This window comes from Styela clava, chromosome 7, assembly GCF_964204865.1.
Source record: "Styela clava chromosome 7, kaStyClav1.hap1.2, whole genome shotgun sequence".
NCBI classification, from domain to species: Eukaryota; Metazoa; Chordata; class Ascidiacea; order Stolidobranchia; family Styelidae; genus Styela; species Styela clava.
The window spans coordinates 11,441,933-11,467,700 of NC_135256.1; the positions used below are offsets into that span (position 1 = coordinate 11,441,933).

Here is a 25,768-nt window from a genome sequence, read left to right on the forward strand (position 1 = left end):
TTGCATTGTTTTGTCACAACTATAAGGATTACGACTGGTTAGGACAGCGGTTCCCAAACATTTTGTTTTGTTTGCGGTGACAAATTGTCAGGGGAAAAACTCACGGCGCACTTACATCAAAATAAGACACTACGTAACAGAAAGTAAGCGTTAAAAAAGGTAAAATGAATTTCAAATTTTTTTCAAATTTTTCAATTTTCTTGAAAATTGTATCTCTTTATTTATCAGTGGCTTTTATATGAAGCGCTGTTTGAATTGGTAGTGTGGAAAAGTGTAATATGAAAAAATTGAACCATTAACGCAATATGAATTGCTATGAAATCAGTTCTGAATTCTACCATTTTGGGATTCCTTACCACTTTACTATTTCTTTATCAGTATTTATTTTATTCATTAAAATAGCATTTTAATTGTTTATCTTATCTGGCACATTAATGTAGCTCAGTTATACATTTCACTCGTATATCAGTGAGTCCCAGGTTTTTCTTTTGACAAATAAAAAGTCGGTAGCTTTGAAAAATGACAAGTACTTCGATAGTGTTTCGTTGGCCTACCTACTTCCGTAAAATAGTGAAACTAGTTGGGAAACAAGTTGTTGACGTTGTTAACATAATTATTTTTTGTTCTTAGTTAACGGAAGATATTGCGAAATCCAAGATGTCTGTTCCACCTAAACCACCATCAGCTGCGATTGAATCTTTATTTTTTCTTCCGTCAAGTTCAGAAACTTTATATAACTTGCAGGTATGTATGACATGCAAAAATAATGACTACCTACTTAGCTGGAATGGTTTCAACAGAGGTATTTGCGATTGTGAATAGAGTCCGTGAGAATATTTTTTCAATATTAAATATATTCTACATTTGGTACTTTCGTAGTGTATGTACCAGGTTAGGTATAGGCCATAATTTTATTCTGATTTTCCACAAGCTTTCCGGTTGAAATGAGAATATTTTAGTTCTATTACGAGTACGGACTGTCTTTGTTAGCCAAGTGAATATACCCCCTGCCCATAGGTTTCAGTCCCTGTATTTGAATGATGAAAAATAGTTGAGATAAAATTGTTTTGATCGATTTTCTATTTGTGTTTTTGCTTGGACTTCAGATGTGCAAATTCTGAAAATATTGTTTGCTATACATTCTCGACAGTTGAGGGAGGACTCTCACACGCTGAAGTTTTTGTTATTGAAAATAGGTTCAGTCAAATTTTTTGTCAATCTGAAGTCCAGAGCTGGAGTTTACCACAGCCTTCCCCTTGCTTCTTTGTTGCTTCAATGGAATTTATCTACATTGGCAATATATTTAGACCGAGAAGCTAATTTACTTACAGATATTGATCATAATGAAATTTGGAAGAAACATAATTGAAATATTTCTATTGCAATTCAGGTTTTATATGCGATGTTGCTGCCTGCTGAGAGGGCAGAAAGCAGAGAAAAAACTACAGAAGTTCAGAAAAATTTTCTACTCAGTGGTGGAATCCAAGTAACCATTGATATGTTGGTGAGAGATAACTTCATTGCAAGAGCAGATCCACATACAAAATGGTAAGCAAGATAGCAGAAAATACTTTCAATACACGCGGCTTTAATAGATTAAAAGATTTTGTCATTTTACGCTGTTAACAACTTGTGGTAGTATTTTTGAATCATAATTAGAAAATTTGAAATTTGCAATGGATTGATTTCATCACTTACTGAAAAAAGAATTGTGTATATATGAATTTAAAAACAATTTCTTTTATTTGAAATTCCAATGAATTCCTGTAGAAATTAGACTAATTCGTAAGGCATTTGTCACTACTTCGTAAGTATTTTCATCCATATTTGTACTGAAACCATGCTTTCATGATTTAAGTTATCGATTTTATTTCTAATTCTCTTAGCGCTGCACTCACTATAGTACTACAAGTTGCAAAGCTGATGTTTACTTCTGTTGCATATGGTAAGATTTGATTTATAATGTGTATTTAGATTTTTAATAATCCAGCAAGCAAGAAAAGTACCGTAGTAATATATCTATTCAATAAAAGCTCAGAAAATAAAAATTCAATTATTAAATTCACCAAGTTAAAATATTCGAAAGCAACTTTGTTTTGATTGCTATTATTTTATTCCTGCCCTCTCTCAGAACAAGGCTTGCCTACTAACTTTATTAAATCTTGCTGGTTTTACTTTACGATTTTACCCTTCCAATGTCAGATAGGTCAAATGTTTCGACCAATATTATTTGCAAGACTTTGTAAGACAAGACTCAGCTTGCATTGTGATTAGCTGAATTTTGAACTATTTTTTTTCGAAAGTAAGAGAGGTGAGTTTAAGATTGGAAATTGAAATTTATATAAATAAACTATTGTATCAGTGTGAAGTTTTGATTTTTCTTTAAAAATTTTTGACAAAAATTTTTTTTATCACTCGATATGTATTACTTTAATTATAGTACTGATTCCTCATTTTTGGCAAACAATATTCTTTTGTAACATAAAAACATAAATTGATAATATTCAACAGCACGAGTTGCCTCGGTGGTGGAAGCTTTACAAGAAGCGAATAGTGCATCGTCTGGTCAGTCACAACAAATGGTAGTTTCTCCAACTGTTCGTAATCAAGCTGGTATTCTTCAGAATGCACTTTCACAAATTCCAAATCCAACTACACATATTGTATTGAAAAGTGTTGCAGTGAGATTAGGACAAGGATGCCATAAGCAGGTATGTATGTATATTGTATTGGAAAAGCTAGAATGCTCAGCGGGAGCTAAAATGAATCAAATGCTCCAATAGTGTTCTTCAAAATTTTTTCATCACGGCCTGCTTGGCACAACCAAGTATTTTTGCGGGCCCGATTAACTGAGATTAAAATAAAGTCAAATTCACTAATTCCCCAGAAATTTAACAAAAATTATGAAATTGATAAATTGATGATACCTTCAATAAGAGATGAGATGTTCTAGCATAATATGCACAAAAGATTAAATCTGGCTCGATTTTGATGAGGGTGGGTTTCAAAACTGGTTCAAAATCTTTTCAAATTTGATAGACAATTTGTTATAACGTAAGTTAGCATCGGTTATTTTTATTTTGTTTTTTTATTTAATTTACATAATTCAAAAATGAAGTAGACTTACAATTGATATTAAGCCAAGTGTTTGGTGTATGGGTAGAAATTAATTGCCATTATGACTTTCTGGCGTATGTTGGTCCATAATCAAAATAAGCTGTGATTTATTTCAGGTTAAAGACAAATTACCGGATTTGAACACAGTGAAAGCTGTGATGAAATTGGCTTGGTGTTCTGGTAGTGGATCTCTGCATTTAATGAATGCCAGTAATGAAGAATTGCACGAGGCTTATGAAAAGGTCAGTGTTTCAGTGTTATTTATTCCATTCTGCAATATATTTGAATCTATATTATATATATAAAAAGAAAGAAGAAAAATTTTGGTTATATTAACTAATTTTCTGACAATGGTATTTTTTTTTTTCATTGTCCTACTATAATGAGCTGTCCGAGTTCCAAGCTTCAATATATCAACTAAAATATACATTTCCCATTTTTTGCATTTGGAAAGTTTTTGCTGAGCATTTGCCCTAATTGATATATAGAGCAGGGTGGTCCAAACCCAGGCCCCGCGGGCCTTCATTAACTGTGGCCCGCGTCGCATTCGAAGAGTAATCAAAAAATTGCATTCAGTGCTGTTTCGTCATAAAAATAACCAGAAAAATTTTTTGACATCTTGTTACATCACTAATGCTATGGCTAGCTGAGGCAACTAGCGAAGTTGAATGATGTTCTTGGCAGTCTAAATTGTTATCTGGCTTTCTATCTTTTCGATCGGGAATATATTCTAACAATTTTGGCATCATTGAGAACTTAAAATTGAATGTGGATTCTATAGCCTTGGTTGGCTATGCCTGATTATATAACTTGATAAATGACAAATACTGATCAATGTGTTTCCACAATAAAATTTTTTGTTTTGTATTAAATTTTTTTTTTAATTATTCTTGACACCATTGTGACTTGTGAACAATGCAAAAATAATTTTGTGGCCCCCGGAGCCGACAGCCTTGGAACACCCAGATCTAGAGGGTGGTAGACGTTAATATTAGGGGCATATTTTGATTCAATTCCCAATCCCAACCATTTTTTTTATTATTTCTCTCTTCGTTTAATCTTTTCTATTTGTTTGTCTCTAACTATGCATATACTCTGTTTTCGTTATTCGTCAATCTTTAATAGTTCCTTAGCTAATGTTGCACACAACTGACTCTGACTTTTGTAAAGTTTTAAAAGTTTATAATGTGTTGACAAGATGTTTATTATGATAATACTGAATTACTAAACAATAGGAAAGCCACACCGTTTATAACATAATATTCTAGTATATATCAGGGGCGGGAAAGGTTTTCGAACCGAGGGCCTAAAATATTGCCCACCTAGAGTCACGGGCCATGTAAGTGTGGCGTAAAAAGTTACATTTTATGAACAATATTTACAGTGTTACAAAGCAACAAGCCTCGTGCCAAAACTAAATTTATTCGCAATCTCAACAAATTCATTGAGCAATTTATTAGCTAAAATATAAAAATTCGGTTTTAGATTGGTTAGGCAACATCATGCGGGCCAAATTGAATCACCCCGCGGGGGCCTGTGGGCCATACTTTGCCCATTTCATCTCTAGTTTTTGCACACTTCCAAATTTTTTTAATATTCAATATGTATTACCACTTTTATGATAATACTGAATAACTAAATAAGATTATTGAAGCCACATCGAATATAGCATAATATTTCTGTATATATCTTCTGAGATAACATCAAAATTCCTTCTTGGTCAAGACTTCTTCCCTAGTTGGGAACCACTGATTCAAAAACTCGTGTTTTTACGTTTGTATCTCGCTATATTTCTCAGAATGGTGGAATGCATGAATTGTCTCTGGAAAGTATTTTACTTTGCCAAGAAGCTTTAGAAGTGTTGACTATCATGCTTGCTACTTATCCTCCTGCTCTTGAATCGTTACATAAAGACAAATCCTGGCAAAAGTTTGTTATTGATTTACTTCTCCTGTGCCCTAACAGGTAAGTGATTTTGATTTTTACGTTTCAATGAGAAATTTGAGATATTATTTAATGCTCACAGGATGTGTGACTTTATAAAGCTGAACTCACAATTGCAGCTTAAACCAATTTTCAAATTGTATTTGTTGACTACATCGATTCGAATATATTTTAAAATTGTATTTTGAATGGAGAAAATCGAACTTAACAATGAACACATAGAATTCTGTGAATTTTCGATGCGCTTTTGGAAATGCAGAAAATTGTGATGAGCATTAATTTGATTGGTTTTCTATATTTCAAAAATTTCCTTTAATAAATTAAAATGAAGATTTTATATACATGCTGTGAAATTTCTTGAATTGCTTGAAATGATAATTTCGATTCTTGAAGTATGGTTATCGAATAGTCTATATTTTTGACGTCACTTTTTCAGAGATGTAAGACTCACTGCTGTCGACCAATTTTTATTGATGTCAACAAAATGTGTCGGAAGTACAAAACCATTGGTGTTTTTCATAACATTGTTATTCACGGTTTTGTTGGTAAGTACTTTACTGTGTAAAAAGCTTATTAGTAAAGTTTTCAATATACATCATAACTATCTAACATATTTTGTACCCTTTTTTATTATTTTGAAATTTAGATTGAGATAATATTTTTTTACGGGAGATGAACTTGACGCCATCCAGATTCCAGATCATTCAAAATTCTATTTTGGTGGACGTGGTGGCCTAGTGGTTAAAGCGTTAACATCGCAAGTTCGAATCCCATGCCCACCACCTTCTAGATATGTTACTTTGTTCAGATCGGAAGGCGAATGAATATGTCATATGATGAAAAAAATGTCAGCGACTTGGTGATTACTTAACTGTGATTATCCTGATTACCCTCATACTGATGCAAATTTTACTCCTCGTACTCCTCAAATATTGATCGAATTGCTTCAAGATCTGAATTTAAAGAAATATTTCATAATCTAATGGTTTCTCTAATATCAAGTCGGTTTTATTTTAATAATATTTTCATTTCATCCGATAAACCTATTTTCTCACTTTCCACCAAAACAATATCCAATTTCTGCAAATGTTCTTGTCTATAGATGACATTAATTATTAATTATTTTCAGACCACTGTTCGTGAATATGCGTTGCAGTCAACGGAATTCTTCATGTTATTGTGCAGGCTACTCAACTATGCATATTGTACTAATATTCAACTACAAAATTCTCAAGTTCTACTCAACAATGAGATTGAGTGGTTAAAGAAAGTGAGAGTGAGTCGACTCGTATAATAATTTAGATCTAATAAAACAAAGCATTCAATCAATAAAACTAATGAAAGTTCGACTTAGTTGGTCCAATGCTAAGGTTAATGCAAATATCAGAATATTTGTAAACAATGCTAGTTTTTCTAATTACTAGCATTTTGAGGTACTCCCGTAGTGTGTGTACCAAGTTAGGGTTGGGCCATAATTTTTTTTCGATTTTCCTAATTTTAGTTCTATTACGAGTTCGGGGACTGTCTGTGTTGACCAAGTGAATATATACCCCCTGCCCATCGGTTTCAGTCTCTTTATGCAACTTTATGTAAAGTAGGGGAACAAAATCAGTTACCTCCATATTGGTACACACTTCTGGAGTGCACATTTGGAACTTCAAATATAGTGCCCATTTGGAACTTCAAATATAATAGTCTATGGTAGCGGTTCCCGAACTTTTTGTTCGCGGTGTCGAATTATCAAGGAGAAAACTCATGACGCACAAAAAAAAAGGCTGCCTTCAAATATACCTCAATTTTGTAATCTTCAATGTTTACTTTATGTCCTTTAAAATTTGTAAACATGTAGGCCTAAGTAATGAAGACAAAAAGGACAACTCTTCTTCCTTCTTGCTGCCAGATTTTTCTTTGAAATACTAAAAAAATCACTCATGTTCACTAAACATCGTTCAGAAGATAAATAAACTATAGCTCGCGAAATTGAAGCAAGTTGTGCATACCTATATTGTTGCGTAACAATAGAATAGAGGCAGACGCCACGTAACAGAAAATGAACGACATAGAAAAGTGAAATAAATTTATTGATTCAGATACACAGCATTTAAAATAGGACACAATAAAACTTTTATAATAAAAAGTTTTATAACAATTCTGTTAATTTTCGGGGCGCACCCTTCGGGAACCTCTAAAACTGAAATTTATTAACAAGTTTATTTTTGCTACTCTGCTTCATAATGGAAAAAAATATGGCTGAATTATTGTAAAAATATGTCTGTTTTTTTTTAGGAAAATTCGAAAGCTGTTGACGAACAATCGGTTGACAATACATTGCTTGCTGGTCATTTATGTATCTGTAAAGAACTTTTGTCGTTCTTGTCTCCTGAGAAGAAAAAACAAGTCGGATCTGAAAAAAATGGGCCAGGATTGATTAAGGTTACTATTATTGTTATATTTCGTATTATTCGAATGCTAGGCTCATTTTGTTACCAGTTTTACCTTGATATGGCTATGTAAATAATTAGTGTTTCGGATATATACAGGGTGTCCAAAAAACTTCGCCTAATTTTAGAGTAATAAAAATTTTAAGTTTGAATAAATTTTATTGTATGATAAATGAGAACTACAAGCACAATAAGAACTATTAACAAACAAAGACAAAGAAATTTCTAATTGCTATTACTATAAAATCGGTCGAAATTTTTTGGACACTCTGTGTATGTGTTTCAAATTAGTTCTTTATTTTTACAGCATCCAGAAATAAAATAATGCTGTTTTTAGTTATTATGAATTTCTGTTGTAACTTCAATTTATCCAATTGATAATTTTTTAAATCAAACTATTTTAAATTATTCATATAGTAAGTATAAGTATAATATATAATTAATTAAAATTGAATTAAAGTTTTTGATTCATTTTTAACCATTTCTGTATTGAGCTAACTGTCTCGTACTTTTCATTCAGGAGCTTATAGAAGACTTTCTGTTCCCTGCGTCATGTAAATTAATGCGGCATCGTATTGGTGCCGCTCCTGTGATGCCAGCCATGGTCAAACCGATTTGTGAATTTCCCAGTACAATATCATCAGCATTTGATTGTCTTGCTGCTCTATGTCACGGCAGTGTACCTAACTTACGTCTGGTTGCTCATATGCTTTCCGAGATGTTTTACTCAGGTTTGTTTATGCATGATATTGTTCTTGTTTAGTCATAGCATATGCATTGGTATGTGGAGTCTGAGCCTTAATTACGCCCGATAGTCAGATGCTGTTGCAGGACTCCAACCACCACACGGGTTCTTCTGAACCAATTATTGTGGCGAGCACATATTTCGGTGGAGACCACCGCTGCAATATCAAGCGACTTCTTTTTAATTAGGATTATTACCATATGTGCATAACATTTTTCTTTCCATCTCGCATACTAATAGCAGCTTTAGGCCCTTTTTATGCTATATATTGTGTAATGGAATTTGTTGATGCCAGACTAAGACAGGAATTCTAACTTGAATTTGTCATTGGGCTAGCTACTCACAAATTCAGCGAAGCACGAAACAATGAAATAAAGTAAATCAAACAAAATACTACAATATTTACAAAAAGCACCACCTTTTTTGAACCAAAATTTTTGGCCCTCCAGTAGTATGTGTACCGATATGCAGGTGACTTATTTTACATCAACTTATGTGAAGGGACGGAAGCCTATGGGCAGGGGGTATATCCACTTGGTAACACAGACAGTCCCCGAACCTGTAGTAGAACTAATATAAGGAAAAATCAGAATGAAATTATGGCCTAACCTGGTACACATACTACGGGACTACCAATTTTTTTTTAATTGGAATCCAATTCTAGTTCCACATTTATTTGTTTCCTGTGAATCGAATTTGAAAATAATTAATTTAAATTTTACATTTTTTACATGATTTCCAATTTATTTACAGAACAAGACCAACCGTTGTGTGATTGGGAATATTTACCTCCTGTTGGTCAATGTCCTTCCAATGGTTTTGTTGGATTGAAAAATGCTGGAGCTACTTGCTATATGAATGCTGTCATTCAACAATTATTCATGATCCCTACGATAAGAGATGGAATACTGGCTGCCGATAATACGGAATATGGAATGAAAGCTATTGAAAGTGAAAATGAAGGATTTGAAGAACAAGACCAGGATAGAGTGATAGAGGTTTGGATCATCTTGATATTATCTAACGCAGTGGTTCTTAAATGGTGGGCCGCATCCCACAAGAAGGGGGCCGTAGACAATTTTTAGAGGGGATGTGAAGTTAATTAATACTAAAAATATTTAACCCGCCCTATTTTATTTATTTACATTTTTTTATTTTAGATATTTATGTGCCATCCACATACTTTCAACATGTTTTTCGAATAAAACATCCTTTCGCCTTACCATCTGTTATTTGTAGCTTATTGTTGACTAGTTATTTTTGAGGTGGGGCGCGAGTCTTGACAAATTCTAAAATTGGCCACGACTCACTGATCTAACATAAATCAATCTACTAGTAAAATTAAGTTCGGTTTCATGTTTGACTTGCCAAATACAGCCAGTCATTTTGTATACCAGTTTGGGGTAGAGTAAAAAAGTTAATCAATGCAACATGCCATGGTTGTGGTTGTTTGAGGAATCCATACATCTGTCACCAGCTGCGATTATGTGTGACTATCACCCTGCAATATGGAGCAGCGTATAATGTGTATTATGCCGACAAGTAGGCTCGTTCGATGTATGTATACGGGCACAATAAACGTACCATAAGTTTATAGTTGCTGTTGTTACAAAATTGGCATCGATTTTTTTGATGAGTGTCGACGATTATTTATTATTGTTGAATTGGTAGTATATATAATATATCAAATATAACCATAATATATTGTATCTTGAAAACTTGTTAATTGAGGACTGGAAATATTAATTTGATGATTTAATGTGGTTATTTAATGTATAGTTCAAAACATGGGTATATTTTAGGAAATTTATTGATATTTTACAACAGACATGAAATTCTCTCAAGGTGTATCGTTTTGGGACTCTACAATATAATAATCCAATTTTAAACATGATTTCAGGGAAAAGAAGAAAATGATGAATCGAGTGAAATAATAAATACTTCGAAATCTTCGAGCGATGCCTGTAAACCTGTTGGTTCGAAGTCGCAAGAAAGAATTGATTATATCTGTACGCAACTCCATCATTTTCAAGTTATATTTGGACATCTAGCAAAAAGCAAACTGCAGTACTTTGTACCGAAAGCATTTTGGAAACATTTCAGGTAAATTTGAATTTCTTTTCTCAGTTTTTCTAAGATTAAGTGATTCAAGAGTCTTGCTGCACACTAACACAAATATATCCATGTAACGTTTCGTCTGACCAAGGTCAGACTTCTTTGGAGGGATCCGCCGGCGCGAAAGCATAAAAGAAGGATAAGTAGTCAGTCTCGCAAAAACCAAACCATTGTCTAAGATTGTTGCGGAATTTGCATTTTGTAATTTTATGTCTATCTATTTTTATCAGAAATATTTAAACAAAGTCTCTGTTTACAAACATATCTATATATTTTATATTAAAATTATCATTGAAAAAATTGTACATGGATGTTGCTTCTGGATAACCAGCTTTTGTTCCCCACGATTTTCCTTGATTTCCCAATAAAACTGTGTGATTATATTTTTCTCAAGCAAGCAAGCGCATTGGAAAGCAAAATAGAATTTATCAAGAATAATTTACAACGAGTTACGAGTAAGAATTTACATACGGCTATCGCTAACAGGTTGAAACGATAAATGTGAGAACTTTTTTTTAGTTTCCTTTCGTGCCTATCATATTTTTTAATTTACAATTTTGCATAAAGCGCGTCAACACCGCTTTTGTCAATTTAGAAACGTCGAACCGGATTATACAGGTGGATAATATATTCTATGGAAATTTCTCGATATATTGGAGAATGGGGAGACAAATTATTTTGTAACTGTCAGCTCCACAAGTACAGTAGAAACTCTATCTAAGGAATTAATTCATTCCGCGAGTGCCTTCGTAGGTAGAAAATTCTAAAAGTAGAAACGCATTTTACATGTAAATGCCCTAATCTGTTCTCAAGCCCTCAAAAAACTCGGAAATAATATTTGTACAAATTATAAAAATGGATAAAACCGGTAACAAATACATGTTAGAAATAGATTACTGCATAATAAATTTTCCAGTGTTTCTACATTCGTGTTAGCGATCTGGTGGTCAGTCCGTACCGGTAGTCTACTGCGACAGATTGTATATACCGGTACGTGCTACTTCGTTGTGTCCATATATTTGAGCATGCTCTGTTGTTGGAAAAACGAAATTCTATACTATTGATTATTGAAATCCGATGTTCAGGTCAATCTATACCTATTCAACTAATCAAGCAAATTTCATTTTAAACATCTTACTTGTAAACATATTTGACGACCTTTTTAAAGCAATGTGATATTTGCCTCAACATCACCATAAGCTTTAGTTTTCTGCCTCTCCATTATGACAAACATGCAGTGACGAATTTTCATTAAAGAAATTTTTAATCAATAATAGGTTGACATACAATTATTTAGGGCTCAAAAATGTGCATATTTCTCAACTTTTTCAGCAATTTTTGATTATCAATGAAACTTTTTTTTTTAAATCAATACTTCATCATAATTTGTCAGTATTATCATTAAATGCTTGCACAGAACCTTTGCAGAGAGAAAAAAGTAGAATCGCCTTGTAATGAAAATCAGCAAAAAAAGTGAAGATCATTTTCATTTATGTGTCACATAACATTTGATTTTCTCTGGGCGTAATTAATATTTTCTCATTTCTCTCCGTACAAAGTTCTGTGCACTCTTCTCCCCAAACGAGGCTTCGGACAAGCAGCTACTGGTATATGAGGAATTACTACAATGTGGAGGGACTTGAATTTTCCCAATGTGACATCCCCTACCCAATTTATTACACCCTGGGTGAGATGGTGGGCTTGGGATTTGAACTCAAGATTTCAACTTGCAATGCCATTATAATTAAGTTCATTGCTTTAATCACTAGGCCACCACACTCACCAAAAAAAAACATTTATAAGGAAAGTCTTTTGGTGAAGAAGTCTTCAAGTACAGTCAGTTCTCAAAATTTTCCCTCGCTTTTGAAAACATCTATACTGAAGACGTAGACGTATTATTTTTCGATACATCTAAAAATCGATTCAACTCTTGTACATTTCTAGCAGTCACTCGGAGTTTCTTTTTTGTTGCTCTCGCCGAAGGAACCATTTGTATTTCTTGTTGTTTTTGCATCGTTTCTCGTGTTGTTGGCCTGTATTTCATGCTACTTCTCGGAGAATGACACGAACAAGCTGTCAAAGCGCTTGATAGCATTGTAGGCATTCTACCTATGTTGTACAATACAATGATAATGGCTGTGATTACGATCAGCAATGCTTCTGCACCCAGTATGATTGCAACCATGGCAGTTGTCTTGTATTTCTCTTCATCTGTCATAGTACGTGCTTCCATGCCGCATGACGGCCTCAACCCTGTAAAACATTTTTGTGTATATTATTAGATTAAGACACGAAGATATAGTTTTCATTGTATAGACATAAGCCACTGATGAAAATGTAATCTCACATTTTTGAAGCTGTTTTGAATTCTGTCATTTTTATTTCTCAATATTTTTGCACTTTGTCTTAGTGAAGTGAAAACACTCGTGAAATAACCTCATAAAGCAATTGAACTAGGAAGAACAGGTAGTTTTCTTTTCGCATGGAAGGTAAAATCAGTTTTACGCCTAGCATTGTGGCACTCCTCCAGCTGCTCTGTGGCCCCTCGGCTGGGAAACGCTGCTCTAGATAATTAAAGATAATTAAATGTAACGTTCAAAGTCTATCTCGAATAAAGAAATAGCGATACTTCCTTTTTTATATTTTGCCAATTCTTATATTCAAACTACGATTACCTTTATAATTTCTAATGCAGCATTCTCCGGCATATGCTTGTCTTCCATATCTACTACATAATGTACCTTCCCACCAATCGTTACCAGCGCATACTTCATCGCACAATTTCACTAAATTTTTTCCGACCATTTTACAATGTTGTCTTTTGCATTCTGTGTTTTTCCACTGACTCAAAAATTCGCGTTTCCTTGCTAATGTTTCCTGTGAATATATTGAGAATAAGACGTTTAGAATTTACATTGCATTTATCGTAACTATACAATCCCTAATATCGGAATTGCTTTTTGAACGTTAGCGAAATCTTACAATTAATTCATATGGTGAATCTACATTATTGATTTTAAAATTGAGAAAGAGACACTTCTTGATCATGCATGCATTTTATACATTTACCTAGATAGATCAGTGTTTTCATTACATTTATTATTATTATTCATGACCAGTTTTAAAACACTTTATTTTCCCCCTAAAGAACTAGTGAACAAATGCTATAGTGATTTGGATATGCTACTTAACCAAAAGAGGTTGTTGTTCCTCTCCACGGGTTTAAAAATGATATTTTGAGACTTATAGAATTTTATGGCACTCGACGTTTTGCTCAATTTTTGTTGTTAGTATGTTTGTTGCTGTTGTTGAGAAAATCTGCTTTTGCAACACTAATGAACCGATTGATTTCACTTTTTAACAATGATTAAAGAAGTCTCTAGAAGGCGGAGTCTATTGGAGGCTCGATATTCCTCCCAAAATTTCCTTTTTATTCTAATTGAAGGGGAACACTTTTTATTCCATTGTCATTGACCGAGCGTGGTTCTCTTATATTTATAAAAAATGAAACTTTAAATTAAATGAGTAAAAAATAGAATATATATTTGTATTTCTCTTGAAGTTTAAACATATAATTATGAAATTTACTTTTACTTACAATTTTTAGAGCTAAATTAGGAACAGCACATATTCTGACTGTTCTTCTTACTCCCCATCCACATTCTGGACATTCTTCAAGTACTTTCCATTCAGTCCATGATCCCGCACAACAGTGTCGAACTTCTTCTTTCCATATTGTACTGTTGTCTGTAGGGCAGTGAAACTCGCGTTTTTGCCTCCCTCGTCTGTTATATATATTCATCCTTTTTCGTTGAAATTTTCTGGTCAATAAACATTCCGACCAACCGCTGTCACCAGTGGACCAATCACCTTTTGACTGCATGTTAAGAAATATTGTGAATTGTTTTATATAGAACTGTAGAAGTTGTGTAAAGGGACTGAAACTTATGGACAGGAAACTTATGGTATATTCACTTGGCTAACACAGACAGTCCCCGAGCTCGTAATAGAACTAATATTAAGGAAAATCGGAATAAAATTATCACACTACGAGAGTACCGGTGTCTGAGTTTCTGTTTACTCAAGTTCTATTCTGCGTTGTTAACTTCTTCCTTATCAATACTTTGTTTGTAAAATGTCCTCATCACACTGGATTTGATATACAGACCTTAACTAGAAAGCTTCTTCAAAATACCTGTTTGCACACAGCATTGTTTATTGTGAAAATATGAAGATAATCATTCTTATTCAAGATCTGTATGTGTTGTGGCCAATTTGTAAATTTTCTGGATATGCCATATTGTTAGTTGAGCATTTTGACTTTTCCATATCATTAGCTAAACATTTTCTTCTTTTCTATCTATTGTTGTGTTAATAAGAAATTATAGTATAGTACTATAATATACCATATATTACAAAATAAATGTTTCAAATTTAGATTCATTTTTTATTAATTTTTTTTTTTTTGTGAATTGCTAAAAATCCAAATTTTATGTTAACCACGAGATCTAGAGTTCTAAAAAAATTCTAAAACTGCAGTTAATAAAAAATCCTCACTTATCACTCACACCCGTTTTGTACAATGATGTACTTATTGAAGTAATGATACAGGGTGATACAAGTCATGTATTAAACTAGGTAAGACATCTTTTATGGCTACTACCGTAGTGTGTATACCAGGTTAGGGTTAGGCCATAATTTTATTCTCATTTCCCTTGTTTTAGTTCTATTACGAGTATGGGGACTGTCTCTGTTAGCCAAGTAAATTCACTGCTCATAGGTTTCAGTCCCTTTACACAACTTGACGAAAACTAGCGAACAAAATAGTTACTTCCATATTGGTACATACACTTCTGGAGAGCCCTTTTATGTGCCTCATGCAAGTAATGGTAGGCATATAATAATGTAATAAATGTAATAAAATAAATATAAATAAATAATACTTAAATAAAGCACTGATTGGAATAAATCAAACCTGGTTGGCACTGACTTCATAACAAACTTTCAAAATTGTAACAGAACTTTATGAAAACCATGTATAATATTTATGTAAATATTGGATTCCAATAATAGTAATTAATATTAATACCTGTATTTCTTCTATTGCAAGCTCGATCTTATCACTTGGAAAAAATCTGTTATCATTGTAGTATTGATCTATCGTAGACGATCCTTCTTCATTTTGCCAATCGAAACATCCATCCAAAACTTCATTGATTGTTTGATAGAATATTCCTTGACTACAAACCAATTCTTCTTCTCTGATTAAATTTGTAGGTTCACCTCTCGTACAGTTATACTTGAACCTTGACCCTAGACATAAATTCCATCTTTCCGAATCTTTCCAACTTCCCCATTGTCCTGAAATTATATTACATATATGTTTATATATTTTACATAATTATTTGCTGTTATTTGGCCAAGTCAATGATTTGGAATCGTTTCAGTTTATACCTCTAATTGTCTACCAGTGCAGAGTCATTTTTGCAACAATTTGTGAAAAATTCTTCGTGCATTTGGCTTGAAAAAAAATTTGACTTTTTAGTCGAATTTCGTGATTTTTTTTTAAATACCGTAGTTGTATACTTTCAAAATATTCATAAAAATAAAACAAAGAATTTGGATTTATTCTATTTTAATTTTATACCATCTGAGACGCATCGTTGGTCACTGATAGTCAAGCATTTGTAGAAAAATTAAATTTTTCTATTCTTACAGAAACTGTTAAAATTGTCATACTGTAAGTTTCATTTATTTAACTTTTTTTAAATCTACACTTTGGAACAAACTGTAATGCTTATGGAAAGATTGTTTTAACCTAATGGCCTTTGTCATTATTTGCAGGATTCTTAATCCATACAGTTACCCTTTGACCCTCACAAACTGTCATAATAGATTTCAATACTCACCATTTTCAGGTATGCTTACACATAGTTTCATATTCATCAAAATTAAAAACAAAACTTTGGGAATTCGATTTAACATCTTCTCGTATCTCTCTAGTTCATTCGTCATATTTATCCAAACTTCACTTTTCAACAATACGCAACTGCTAAAAACAATTCATCGCAAACATCTAAAAAAAATCCACCCTTTTCTCCTTTTTTTAGAATTTGGATCCCTTTTTCTCAAATTCTCTTTCATTGTCATAGTTCCCAGTGGCACAATTAAAAATATGTTCATGAAGATCTCTCTTTTTTTCGATCTCATCTCCAAGTGCTAAGTTGCAAATGAATCTAGAGTCCCATAAATAAATAATGATCATTATCCTATAGACGTGTGTATTGGTGATTTGAACTTATCCTTAAGTAATGAGTGCATTATATAATGTTAGCTTCCAGACCTTAATCGGTGTCTTTATCCCCAGATTATATTCGGCCGACTTCAAATTTTTAAATGTGGAAAGCATATCAAGATTGATAGTGCGTGATTTAAATTACCATTTCAATTTTTCTATTTTCATGTGTGGACGGTGATCGATCAGACTTGAAAATATCAGTTCAGTAAGATATTATACTTGGCCGAGCTTAAACCGGGGTTTAATTTCAGCAGTTTGTAAATTATTCATCCACTCACTACACTCCAGAGTAATGTCATCATGTCGTTAAGAATTCGAAGATGATCAGAATATCTGACAGACATTTTTATTTACTAGCAATGTGGGAGATATTTCGTAGAAAACTACGATTAATTTTTAATGAATTAATCCCATTGCTTCTCTTCTACGAGTAACACCAATACACAAACATGAAAAGGAAGATCTTCATTTTTCATTCATTCACACCTTATGAGATATTGGAAGACTTTTTATTTACATAATGTTTCCCTCTGACTTCATCTACCTCTTGTTGCACATGAAGCGGCTCGTTGTGTTATCATATTGTTTTTGTTCTTGGTCTTTAATTCTTGTTGTGAAAAAATTGCTTATTTCCTAAATTACTGGACCAATTGCTTTAAATTTTCATTGATTAAAGGTTGGTATTGTCGCCAGAATGTCACAGAAATACATTTGTTTTATTGTGCAACAGCCCAGCAGGACTCTGAATTATATAGTGCATTCGTCTTTATTTTTGTTACAGCATCCTTGCATTATTAGCATACTGATCCACCAGTTGAAGTCATAGGGGTTGGATAAAGAGTTAGTCTTGTGTAATCCCAACTGATAGTTACTTTTTTATTAATTTCTTTTTTATGTCATCATACTTAAAAGATAACACCCTTTCTAGTTTTGTTGAGTTATACATATTCCATGTTAGAACATTTGAAAATGCTTTAATGATTTAGACTTTTCTGCCAAGCAACGAAAACTTGGCATAAAAATTCAAGCAAAAAATTTGAAATAAAGTTATGAAAAAAATAATTATTTCGTGAATCTCTGCCTGGAAGTACGTTTAAAAATAAAATGTTCACTTATTTTTAGATTGGCAAACTCTACCGAACCTGTGAATCTTCGAGAGCAGCATGATGCTTTGGAATTCTTCAGTACAATAACTGAAGATTTAGATGAAGGATTGAAACATCTTAAACAACCACCCCTGTTCAAACAAGTATTTGGAGGAAGATTTTCTGATCAGAAGATTTGTAAAGGATGTCCTCATAGGTTGGATTTATATTATAAATCTGGAATATGGTAAAAATTCGTGACATGAGTTGACGTACGGTTCTTCTTGGAAAATTTTTGTTACGATTGTTGTTGTTGATACACAAACTTGCTTTCTCCCCAATTAATGGACCATTCAATTTCAAGTTTTTTCTATTTCATTTTCATAATCTCGTGGGCCCAAATATTACACCCTAAATTTTGCTGTTTTTTTATAATTTATGGGCACACTTTCATTTGGCATTCGATATGTTCCTTGATATGACATTGAGTGCAATCCAGAATTTTGCTGACGTCGTAGTTCATTTGGCCTTCGTGTCGCAATTTGAGTATTGCTCTCTTGTTTACTAAATGGTTGATATTGTACATAGTAAAATATAAATATCATTTATAATCTTTTTCGTGATTGGAATTGAGAAACTGAATTTAGAGTTATAAAATGCATCACGCTTGCATCAGAAAAAACATAGCGGATGCAATTACTAATTGCAGTTTTGGACTATTATTCCGATGCGGAATTATAGAATAGATGTTTGGATTAGCTCAATGGAAATAGAGCCAATACCCAATCGAAAACATGCCGGTTTATACCTAAAACATTTGGTACTCCCGTAGTGTGTCTGTGTTAGCCAAGTGAATATACCCTCTGCCCATAGGTTTCAGTCCCTTTACACAACTTGATGTAAAATAGGCGAACAAAATCTGTTAACCTCCATATTGGTACACACACTTCTGGAGCGCCAGATTCTTAAACTTGGATTTAGATTTGGAGATGTATGTTGAAAAATCACTTATTCATTTTAGATATTCAAATGAGGGTGATTTTATGCCGTTGAACATTGATATTTTACTTCATCAAAATCTTATCGACTCGTTGGAAAATTATGTGAAAGGTGATCTGTTGGAAGGTGATAATGCTTATACTTGTGAACGCTGCAACAAAAAGGTATGTTTTTTGCTCTAATTTTTTTTTTGTTATTTTGTGAAAATGGTGAATATGGCCATTACGAACTATTGTAAATGAAATAATAATAGATTCAAAATTACCACAAGTCATTTGAAAGTATTATCTGCCATTGAAGAATCACGCTTTGTATGCAGTTTCACTTTGTGAACATTTTAAACGATTGTTTCAGTAAAATAATGACATACTATTCAATTACTCCATAAATCAAGGCACTGTACAAACCCACACTGATATGTTAGGAATGAGGAGGAGATACTATATTTACTGTAACTGGAGTATTTTTTGTTCCAAATTGCCTACCCAATTTATTATCTACACCAGTGGATCTTAATTTTGACTAATGACATACTTAATATATTTCCATTTTTCAGGTGGACACAGTGAAAAGAATGTGTTTCAAGAAACTTCCTCCTGTTTTATCCATCCAACTGATGAGATTTAAATATGATTATGACAGAAAATGTCCGATCAAATACAATGATTACTTCGAATTTACTCGAGAGATTGACATGGAACCGTACACTGTTTCGGGATTGTCAAAAATTGAAGGAGAGGTGAGATTAGTGATGTTTGTAGTAAAACTGAATTAATATTGAATTTTTATGACAGAACACTGATCTGAGGCAGGGTTTCTCAAACGTTTTTGGCCGCGGACTCATTTTTTTTAAATTTTAGTTTTGACGCTCCCCCCTCCTCTCCCTATTTAATTTGTGTGCCTGACGAACAAGGAAGTATGTTTTATTTACAACACAAACATCATTAATGTGATGAATGAGGTAGCTTTTCACTGAACAATTTATCAATTCTTGCTGTACATTGTGACACGCAAACTCATTGGTTCGACTCTACAACAATCCAAGTCTCGCCCTGTATAGCTGAAAATGCCGCGTCACGCATGTATGTGAGTCGTTGCAAAAGGCATTAAAATTGTAATTGCCTTTTTTGAAAGCAATGGATATTTGTTTGCAACGCTCAACAAAATAATACTTCAATCCACCATATCTATGTTTTATTCTTTATCAATCAGGTTATTGATGAAAACATGGATGATGCAGATGAAGATGTGCCAACAAAATACAGATTAGTGGGTGTTGTTGTTCATAGTGGACAAGCAAGTGGGGGACATTATTACTCGTATATTTTACAAAGATCTAAGGTAACAAATACCATATATATATATAGTTATCTATAGCTTCCTTGATTATGAAAAATTATTTCTCAAAATTCTATTTTTAGCGAGGCGATAAATGGTATAAATTTGATGATGGTGATGTACAAGAATGTAATTTTGATGACGATGAATTGAAAAATCAATGTTTTGGTGGCGAATACGTCGGTGAAGTGTTTGATCACATGATGAAAAGGTATTCTAACTCCATTTACTGTAATTTTTATCATTTGAGGTTTAAATAAATTTAGTATCAAATTCGTTACTCCCATAGTATCTGTATCAGGTCAGGGTTAGGTCATAATTTTATTCCAGTTTTCCTTATTTTAGTTCTATTACGAGTTTGGGGACTTTTTATGTTAGCCAAGTGAATATACCCCCTGCCCATAGGTCTCCTTTCCTTTACACAACTTGATGTAAAGTAGGCAAACAAAAATTTGAGTGCCTCAAATTCTCATGATTTCAGGATGTCATACAGAAGACAGAAACGTTGGTGGAATGCCTACCTTCTATTCTATGAAAGAGTTGATGTTACAAGATCGTATGAATTGAGTAAAAGTCTGCATGACCTATCACTCGGATCTTCATTCAATGGACCCAAACTTCCAAAACATGTGGAACAACTTGTTCAAGATCAGAACATTGAATTCATGCATAATAAAATGCAATTCAGTCCGGAGTATTTTACGTAAGTACTTTTGATCCAATAAAAGCATTCTTCGTTGAGTTTTTCAACTCGATTGAGTTAGCTTAACGGACGGACTCAGAATCGTCATCAACTAACTGCCAGTAAGACTTAACTCAGTGACCGACTCGAGGCACTCATGCACTCGACTTGCGATTTGGGTTTTCGAGCTTCCAACCGACAACTAGGTCATGACAAGATTTGATAAACATGTATTCGATTCAATTCAAAATTGATATGAAATTTAATGCCTATTGTAACCATCATCCATCAAAAAGCATTTCCAATAATTTTAAGATAATTTTATAGAAATTTTCAGAATCCCAAACCTAAACAATACAATTCTGTAATTCAACATTTATTACGATCATTTTAAGACCATATTTCCAACTTCAAGGATACATGGTAGCATCACTTTCCTATTAATTATACTATAGGGAATGGTTCATCACGTATTGTCATCGTATCGCAATTTATTTCATATTAGGTTCATGCAGAGATTGCTCAGAATAAACAATGAGTTTTACATTCCGGATAAAATTCATGGCTTACAAGAAGACGCAGAAAAACTTGCAATGATCAGTACCCAGCTTGCAGCAAAGTTTCTTTTCACAACAGGTAAATGGAAAGTTTAGCTCTGTCTGCATTGTAACACGTAAACATCATCCTATTTTGTTTATATTAATTTTGTAGCTGTATCCCTAAACAAAGCAAGATATATGCCACATTAGGGAAATTTGGATAATGAGCAGATAAATTAATATTGACACGATCTACTCTATATCATTGAATATACTCTTCAGATCAGTGTTTCTCAAACGGTTGGGTGTGCCTCACAAGGTGGGCGTAGACAATATTTTGAGGGGACGTGAAGATCATTAGAAATAAAAAATTTGTAATATTCGATTTTGCCCGCCCTATTTTGGATATTTATATTTCTTTATTTTAGATATTTACGTTCCATCCACGTATTTTTAACCTGTTTTTTGAATAAGACATACTTTCGCCTTACTATTTGTTATTTATAGCTTATCGTTAGCTAGTTATTTTTGAGGTGGGCGCGAGACTTGACAAATTTAGAGTTCCACTGGTTTGGAAAATATAGAAATCAGATCAAGACCATTAATAAAATATGTTGGCTTACTATCTGTTTCATTTTATAAAAACTTTCCGCTTTTCTAAACTTAGGCTCTGATGGATACATATGGGTGTGTATACGTACATACAATGTAAGCAAGAGTGAGTATAACTATTTTAAGTGATTAAAAAGTCATGATACACAATAATACCATCTTTCTGTAATGTTTCAATCTCACACAAATTAATATTTAAATTACATTTGTATGAGGAAGTCTTGCTTTGCTCTGACAAAATGTGTTAATGTGCACCAAGAAAATGAATCACTTTGAATAGTCAACTTTTTTTCAAGCGGTTCAAAACCCCCCATGGTTCTCCTCCCCTCGTGACCTCACCTAACTTTTATACATAATTTTGTTATTTATAGGTCTTCATACAAAGAAGACTGTCCGTGGAGCAGCAATTGATTGGTATGAAACATTGTATATATTATTGCAATGTTCAAAACATACAAGAAGTTGGTTTATTCACAATGTGTTGTTCAGTAACCCAAGCAGGTACGTTGGAAAATGTTTTTTTTTTTTCGTTGTGTAATGTTGTCTGCAATTTCATAAATGGATTCTTCAATGTTTTTACAGAATATCAGAATATTTATTGGAAAGTCTTTCAACTGAAATTCGAGCCATGTTTGCGAAATTATTGGTGTTTTTAGCTCATTATACAATGAGTGATGGGTTTGTTTCACCACCTGAGATATTTCGTCAAAGCTGTGAGTATTTTTAAATTACGCAACCGTGTATAAAACAAAGAATCCAGATTTATATATACCACTGTTAGGAACAAAAATCATCATAAAATTCCTCTACGAGTCACCAGAATCATTCCCAGAGAAATAATTTGAAAAATAACCTTTAATAATAATAATTTTAAAATTTTGAAAATGCACGTTTGTAACTCAATTACATTTTTTTCCTTTCCTCAAGATTATCAACCTAGCAAGATTATTTCCCAATTTATTTCTGCCTTTAATTTTCTTCGTCGAAGTCAAAAAGTTTTTGCTATTTATGCTCTATTATCACTCTATATTTTATTATTGAATTTCTGAACTATCAACAGTTATTGGACACAAAGTATGCGTGTGGATTGTTAAGTTATTGTGTTGTTGGTGTTGTTATAAAAAAATCGCTTTCTCATAACTACTGGACCAATTGCTTTGAAATTTCCAGTGGTGAAAGATTGTATTTTTCACCAGAATGCTATTACTTTTATTTATTTCAAAAATTTCTGTGGGCTGTAAGGAATTCGTTTTTTGTTTGCATCACAACATCAAAATTAAAAATTGGTGTCATCAAAATTGAAAATTGTGCACCTGGTGGCTGTTCGTGATCTGGTGGTCAGGCGAAGTCGTGAGAACTGTGGTACTGGTTGTTTACTGTGACAGATTGAATACCCGTAATTTCTTCGTTTTAATATATTTTAGCATCGCTCTTTCGTTATTATCCTTACTTTTGGTAATAACTACGATAGGTGATTTATGATATAAATTATGTACAGTGAAAGATTCTTTCAGAATAATGAATGCATTTCTCTGATTTTCAGTTTCTGAGCCACAAATGCAGCTTACGTTGAGTGACTACATACTCCATTCTATATTATTGCTTCTTCATAAAGAAGTTGCGGAAAATGGTCGACATTTGACTCAATATTTTTCACTTTTCCTGATGTTTGCTAATCTTGGTCCTAAAAATAAGCACCAGGTATGTTCTATTCATAATGTTCAAATATCAACACAACAAAATGGAATTATACATATATATATTCATTTTGAATGTTTTTCGTCTGTGATTGATCATAAATTTTAGGTCAAAATTACTGATTTTTCAACTCAATTTTGAAAAATGCTGCCATGGCCGCCATTCTTGTATTCTTCTTATATGGTTAGTTACTAATGACTAGCGCGCACTTATTTTCTGGTATTGAAATTAGGCTGTTTTTTTTCATTTATTTCCGCTAATAGCGAAAAATTGTCTTATGATCATTTTTCTATTTTATCCATGAACCGAATATCATTCTATACTAAGTTTGTCACATATTCCTAAGTGATGTTATTTAGTTATAAAATCGTCATTAAAACTTTCAGTTATTGAAAATGGATGTTCCCTATCTCCTGATGAAAGTAGCATTGGATGAAGGTCCTGGTCCTCCAATCAAATATCAATATGCTGAACTGGGAAAGCTATATGCTGTTGTTTCTCTGTTGATTCGTTGTTGTGATGTGTCAATGTATTATCACAGCTCTAAAGCAGGTAATGATGGTTTTCTGTTTTTGAATTTGATCACACTGCAAAAGTTGGATTAATTCGATGTCCTAAAATGAGAGGTCCCGAAATTGTATCTCTATCTAGTTTGCTTTGAAATACATTGTTGAATGATTTTCATACAGGGATTTTTTTTTTATTCTCGAAAATAGAGAAAAGATGATAATGATAATGGCTTAGCCATATAGCAAGACACAGCATCTTGTCTGGTTATCATATAGTCAAAGTTGTGCTTCCTATTACCTTTTTTTATGACATTGCTATTCAGTGTGTTTGAAATGCTGATGCTAAGACATGGAATTATTTAATTTAAATTTGCTGCCAGTTTATAATTTTTACTGATAAAAAATTATTGTATTGTCGTTTTGTCCATCAAGAGAGATTTATTGGACGTCAAGAAGGCGTCAACGAATAGGATGGGGCAAAATCCAAGGCTGTGACCAAATGGGAGCACCAAAATACCTGAAAATTTGGTATCGTATCCTAACAAGTCTTGTTGGTCTAACCAGAAGAAAGCTTATTCACACATGGGTGTTATATTGACCAACATTGTGGACAGGTATAATTATTTGTTACAGGAACCAGACCATTACCTATGCCAATGGCTGATCGTGGAATCAAACAACCACTTATGCAGTTGCAAGCTAACGTTGCAGAAAAACTATTCACAAGTAAAAATTATATGAAGAAAATTATTGAGGACAACAACACTGCCGATGATACTGTAAAATTGCTGAGGTACTATTTATGGTTTGTTTCGTGTTTTCAATATATACTCTGAATAAGAGTAATATTTTCAAAAGACCAAAATTTTTTACTTCTATCTGTTTTTTTTCAATTGTTTAACCCCGGATGAGGTGGTCAACATGGGGTTTTTATTGGACTTTGGCTTATTTATTTGACTTTGGCTTATTTATTGGGCTTTGTCTTATTCAATTGACTTTGTATTATCCATTGGGCTTTGACTAATACATTCAACTTTGGCCTATTTATTGGACTTTGGCTTATTTATTTGGCTTTGGCTTATTCATTTGGCTTTGGCTTATTCATCTGGCTTTGGCTTATTCACTTGTCCTGGACCATTTCATTTGGCTTTGTCTCGTTCAATTTACTTTGGTTTGTCGAATTTCTGAGTTTGTAGTTTACTTATTTTTTTACCTTCAAGAATTATAAAACCGATTTGTTTATCCTAGATATTGTTGTTGGGAGAATCCAGCATTCTCTGGAGCTGTGTTGAGTCAGTTGTTATGGCACGTATCGTTCTCTTACACACATGAACTTCGACCTTTCTTGGATTTACTGTTCCAAGTTCTAATGATTCAAGATAGCTGGCAAACTCAAAGGTAATGAATGCTATGTATTTTTATGAAAAGTGTAGAGGTGCCCTTGGCCAAAAATTTCTAAAGTTTATTTTAGACAGAGAATTCCCAATTCACCTATGCAGTCTCGAAAGTAGATATTGAGTTGAATAAACATAATATCATAAACTATTCGGCATCTTATGAATTTGGGGTATCAAACTCTCAATTTAGGTTTTCGGATATTATATATTTATCAAATGAAAATTTGCTCTAAATAATAATTATGAAGT

At 33.0% G+C, this 25,768-nt stretch overlaps 2 protein-coding genes across 2 annotated transcripts in view; one reads left to right on the forward strand and one right to left on the reverse strand.

The window, feature by feature from the left end:
* Nucleotides 1–25,768, forward strand: part of LOC120328987 (ubiquitin carboxyl-terminal hydrolase 9X-like) — a 53,455-nt gene that overhangs the window by 22,838 nt on the left and 4,849 nt on the right. Inside the window, exons 24-48 of the mRNA XM_039395585.2 lie at nucleotides 631–744; nucleotides 1,391–1,548; nucleotides 1,887–1,945; nucleotides 2,512–2,711; nucleotides 3,234–3,359; nucleotides 4,916–5,082; nucleotides 5,498–5,606; nucleotides 6,191–6,337; nucleotides 7,348–7,494; nucleotides 8,023–8,233; nucleotides 9,001–9,245; nucleotides 10,148–10,350; nucleotides 17,783–17,962; nucleotides 18,767–18,908; nucleotides 19,301–19,483; nucleotides 19,957–20,085; nucleotides 20,166–20,293; nucleotides 20,564–20,785; nucleotides 21,270–21,400; nucleotides 22,287–22,416; nucleotides 22,498–22,628; nucleotides 23,459–23,616; nucleotides 24,000–24,165; nucleotides 24,756–24,915; nucleotides 25,371–25,520. Coding sequence (XP_039251519.2) covers nucleotides 631–744; nucleotides 1,391–1,548; nucleotides 1,887–1,945; nucleotides 2,512–2,711; nucleotides 3,234–3,359; nucleotides 4,916–5,082; nucleotides 5,498–5,606; nucleotides 6,191–6,337; nucleotides 7,348–7,494; nucleotides 8,023–8,233; nucleotides 9,001–9,245; nucleotides 10,148–10,350; nucleotides 17,783–17,962; nucleotides 18,767–18,908; nucleotides 19,301–19,483; nucleotides 19,957–20,085; nucleotides 20,166–20,293; nucleotides 20,564–20,785; nucleotides 21,270–21,400; nucleotides 22,287–22,416; nucleotides 22,498–22,628; nucleotides 23,459–23,616; nucleotides 24,000–24,165; nucleotides 24,756–24,915; nucleotides 25,371–25,520 — 3,896 coding nt within the window. The remainder of the gene's footprint in view (nucleotides 1–630; nucleotides 745–1,390; nucleotides 1,549–1,886; nucleotides 1,946–2,511; nucleotides 2,712–3,233; nucleotides 3,360–4,915; nucleotides 5,083–5,497; nucleotides 5,607–6,190; nucleotides 6,338–7,347; nucleotides 7,495–8,022; nucleotides 8,234–9,000; nucleotides 9,246–10,147; nucleotides 10,351–17,782; nucleotides 17,963–18,766; nucleotides 18,909–19,300; nucleotides 19,484–19,956; nucleotides 20,086–20,165; nucleotides 20,294–20,563; nucleotides 20,786–21,269; nucleotides 21,401–22,286; nucleotides 22,417–22,497; nucleotides 22,629–23,458; nucleotides 23,617–23,999; nucleotides 24,166–24,755; nucleotides 24,916–25,370; nucleotides 25,521–25,768) is intronic.
* Nucleotides 10,907–16,553, reverse strand: LOC120328988 (uncharacterized). The gene is made up of 5 exons (XM_039395586.2): nucleotides 16,272–16,553; nucleotides 15,452–15,723; nucleotides 13,961–14,239; nucleotides 13,038–13,239; nucleotides 10,907–12,615 (listed from the first exon to the last, which is right to left on the reverse strand). Exons 1-5 carry the CDS (start codon nucleotides 16,375–16,377, stop codon nucleotides 12,236–12,238), a joined length of 1,239 nt encoding a protein of 412 aa, XP_039251520.2. The 5' UTR covers nucleotides 16,378–16,553; the 3' UTR covers nucleotides 10,907–12,235.

Bases quoted from the DNA above. Each gene is read 5' to 3' on its own strand.
- LOC120328988 (XM_039395586.2), bottom strand. From the start codon at position 16,377: ATGACGAATGAACTAGAGAGATACGAGAAGATGTTAAATCGAATTCCC. The intron at 15,724-16,271 runs GTGAGTATTGAA...ATATAATTTCAG, and splicing joins TGTAAGCATACCTGAAAATG to GACAATGGGGAAGTTGGAAA. The intron at 14,240-15,451 runs GTATTAATATTA...CTTAACATGCAG, and splicing joins TTGCAATAGAAGAAATACAG to TCAAAAGGTGATTGGTCCAC.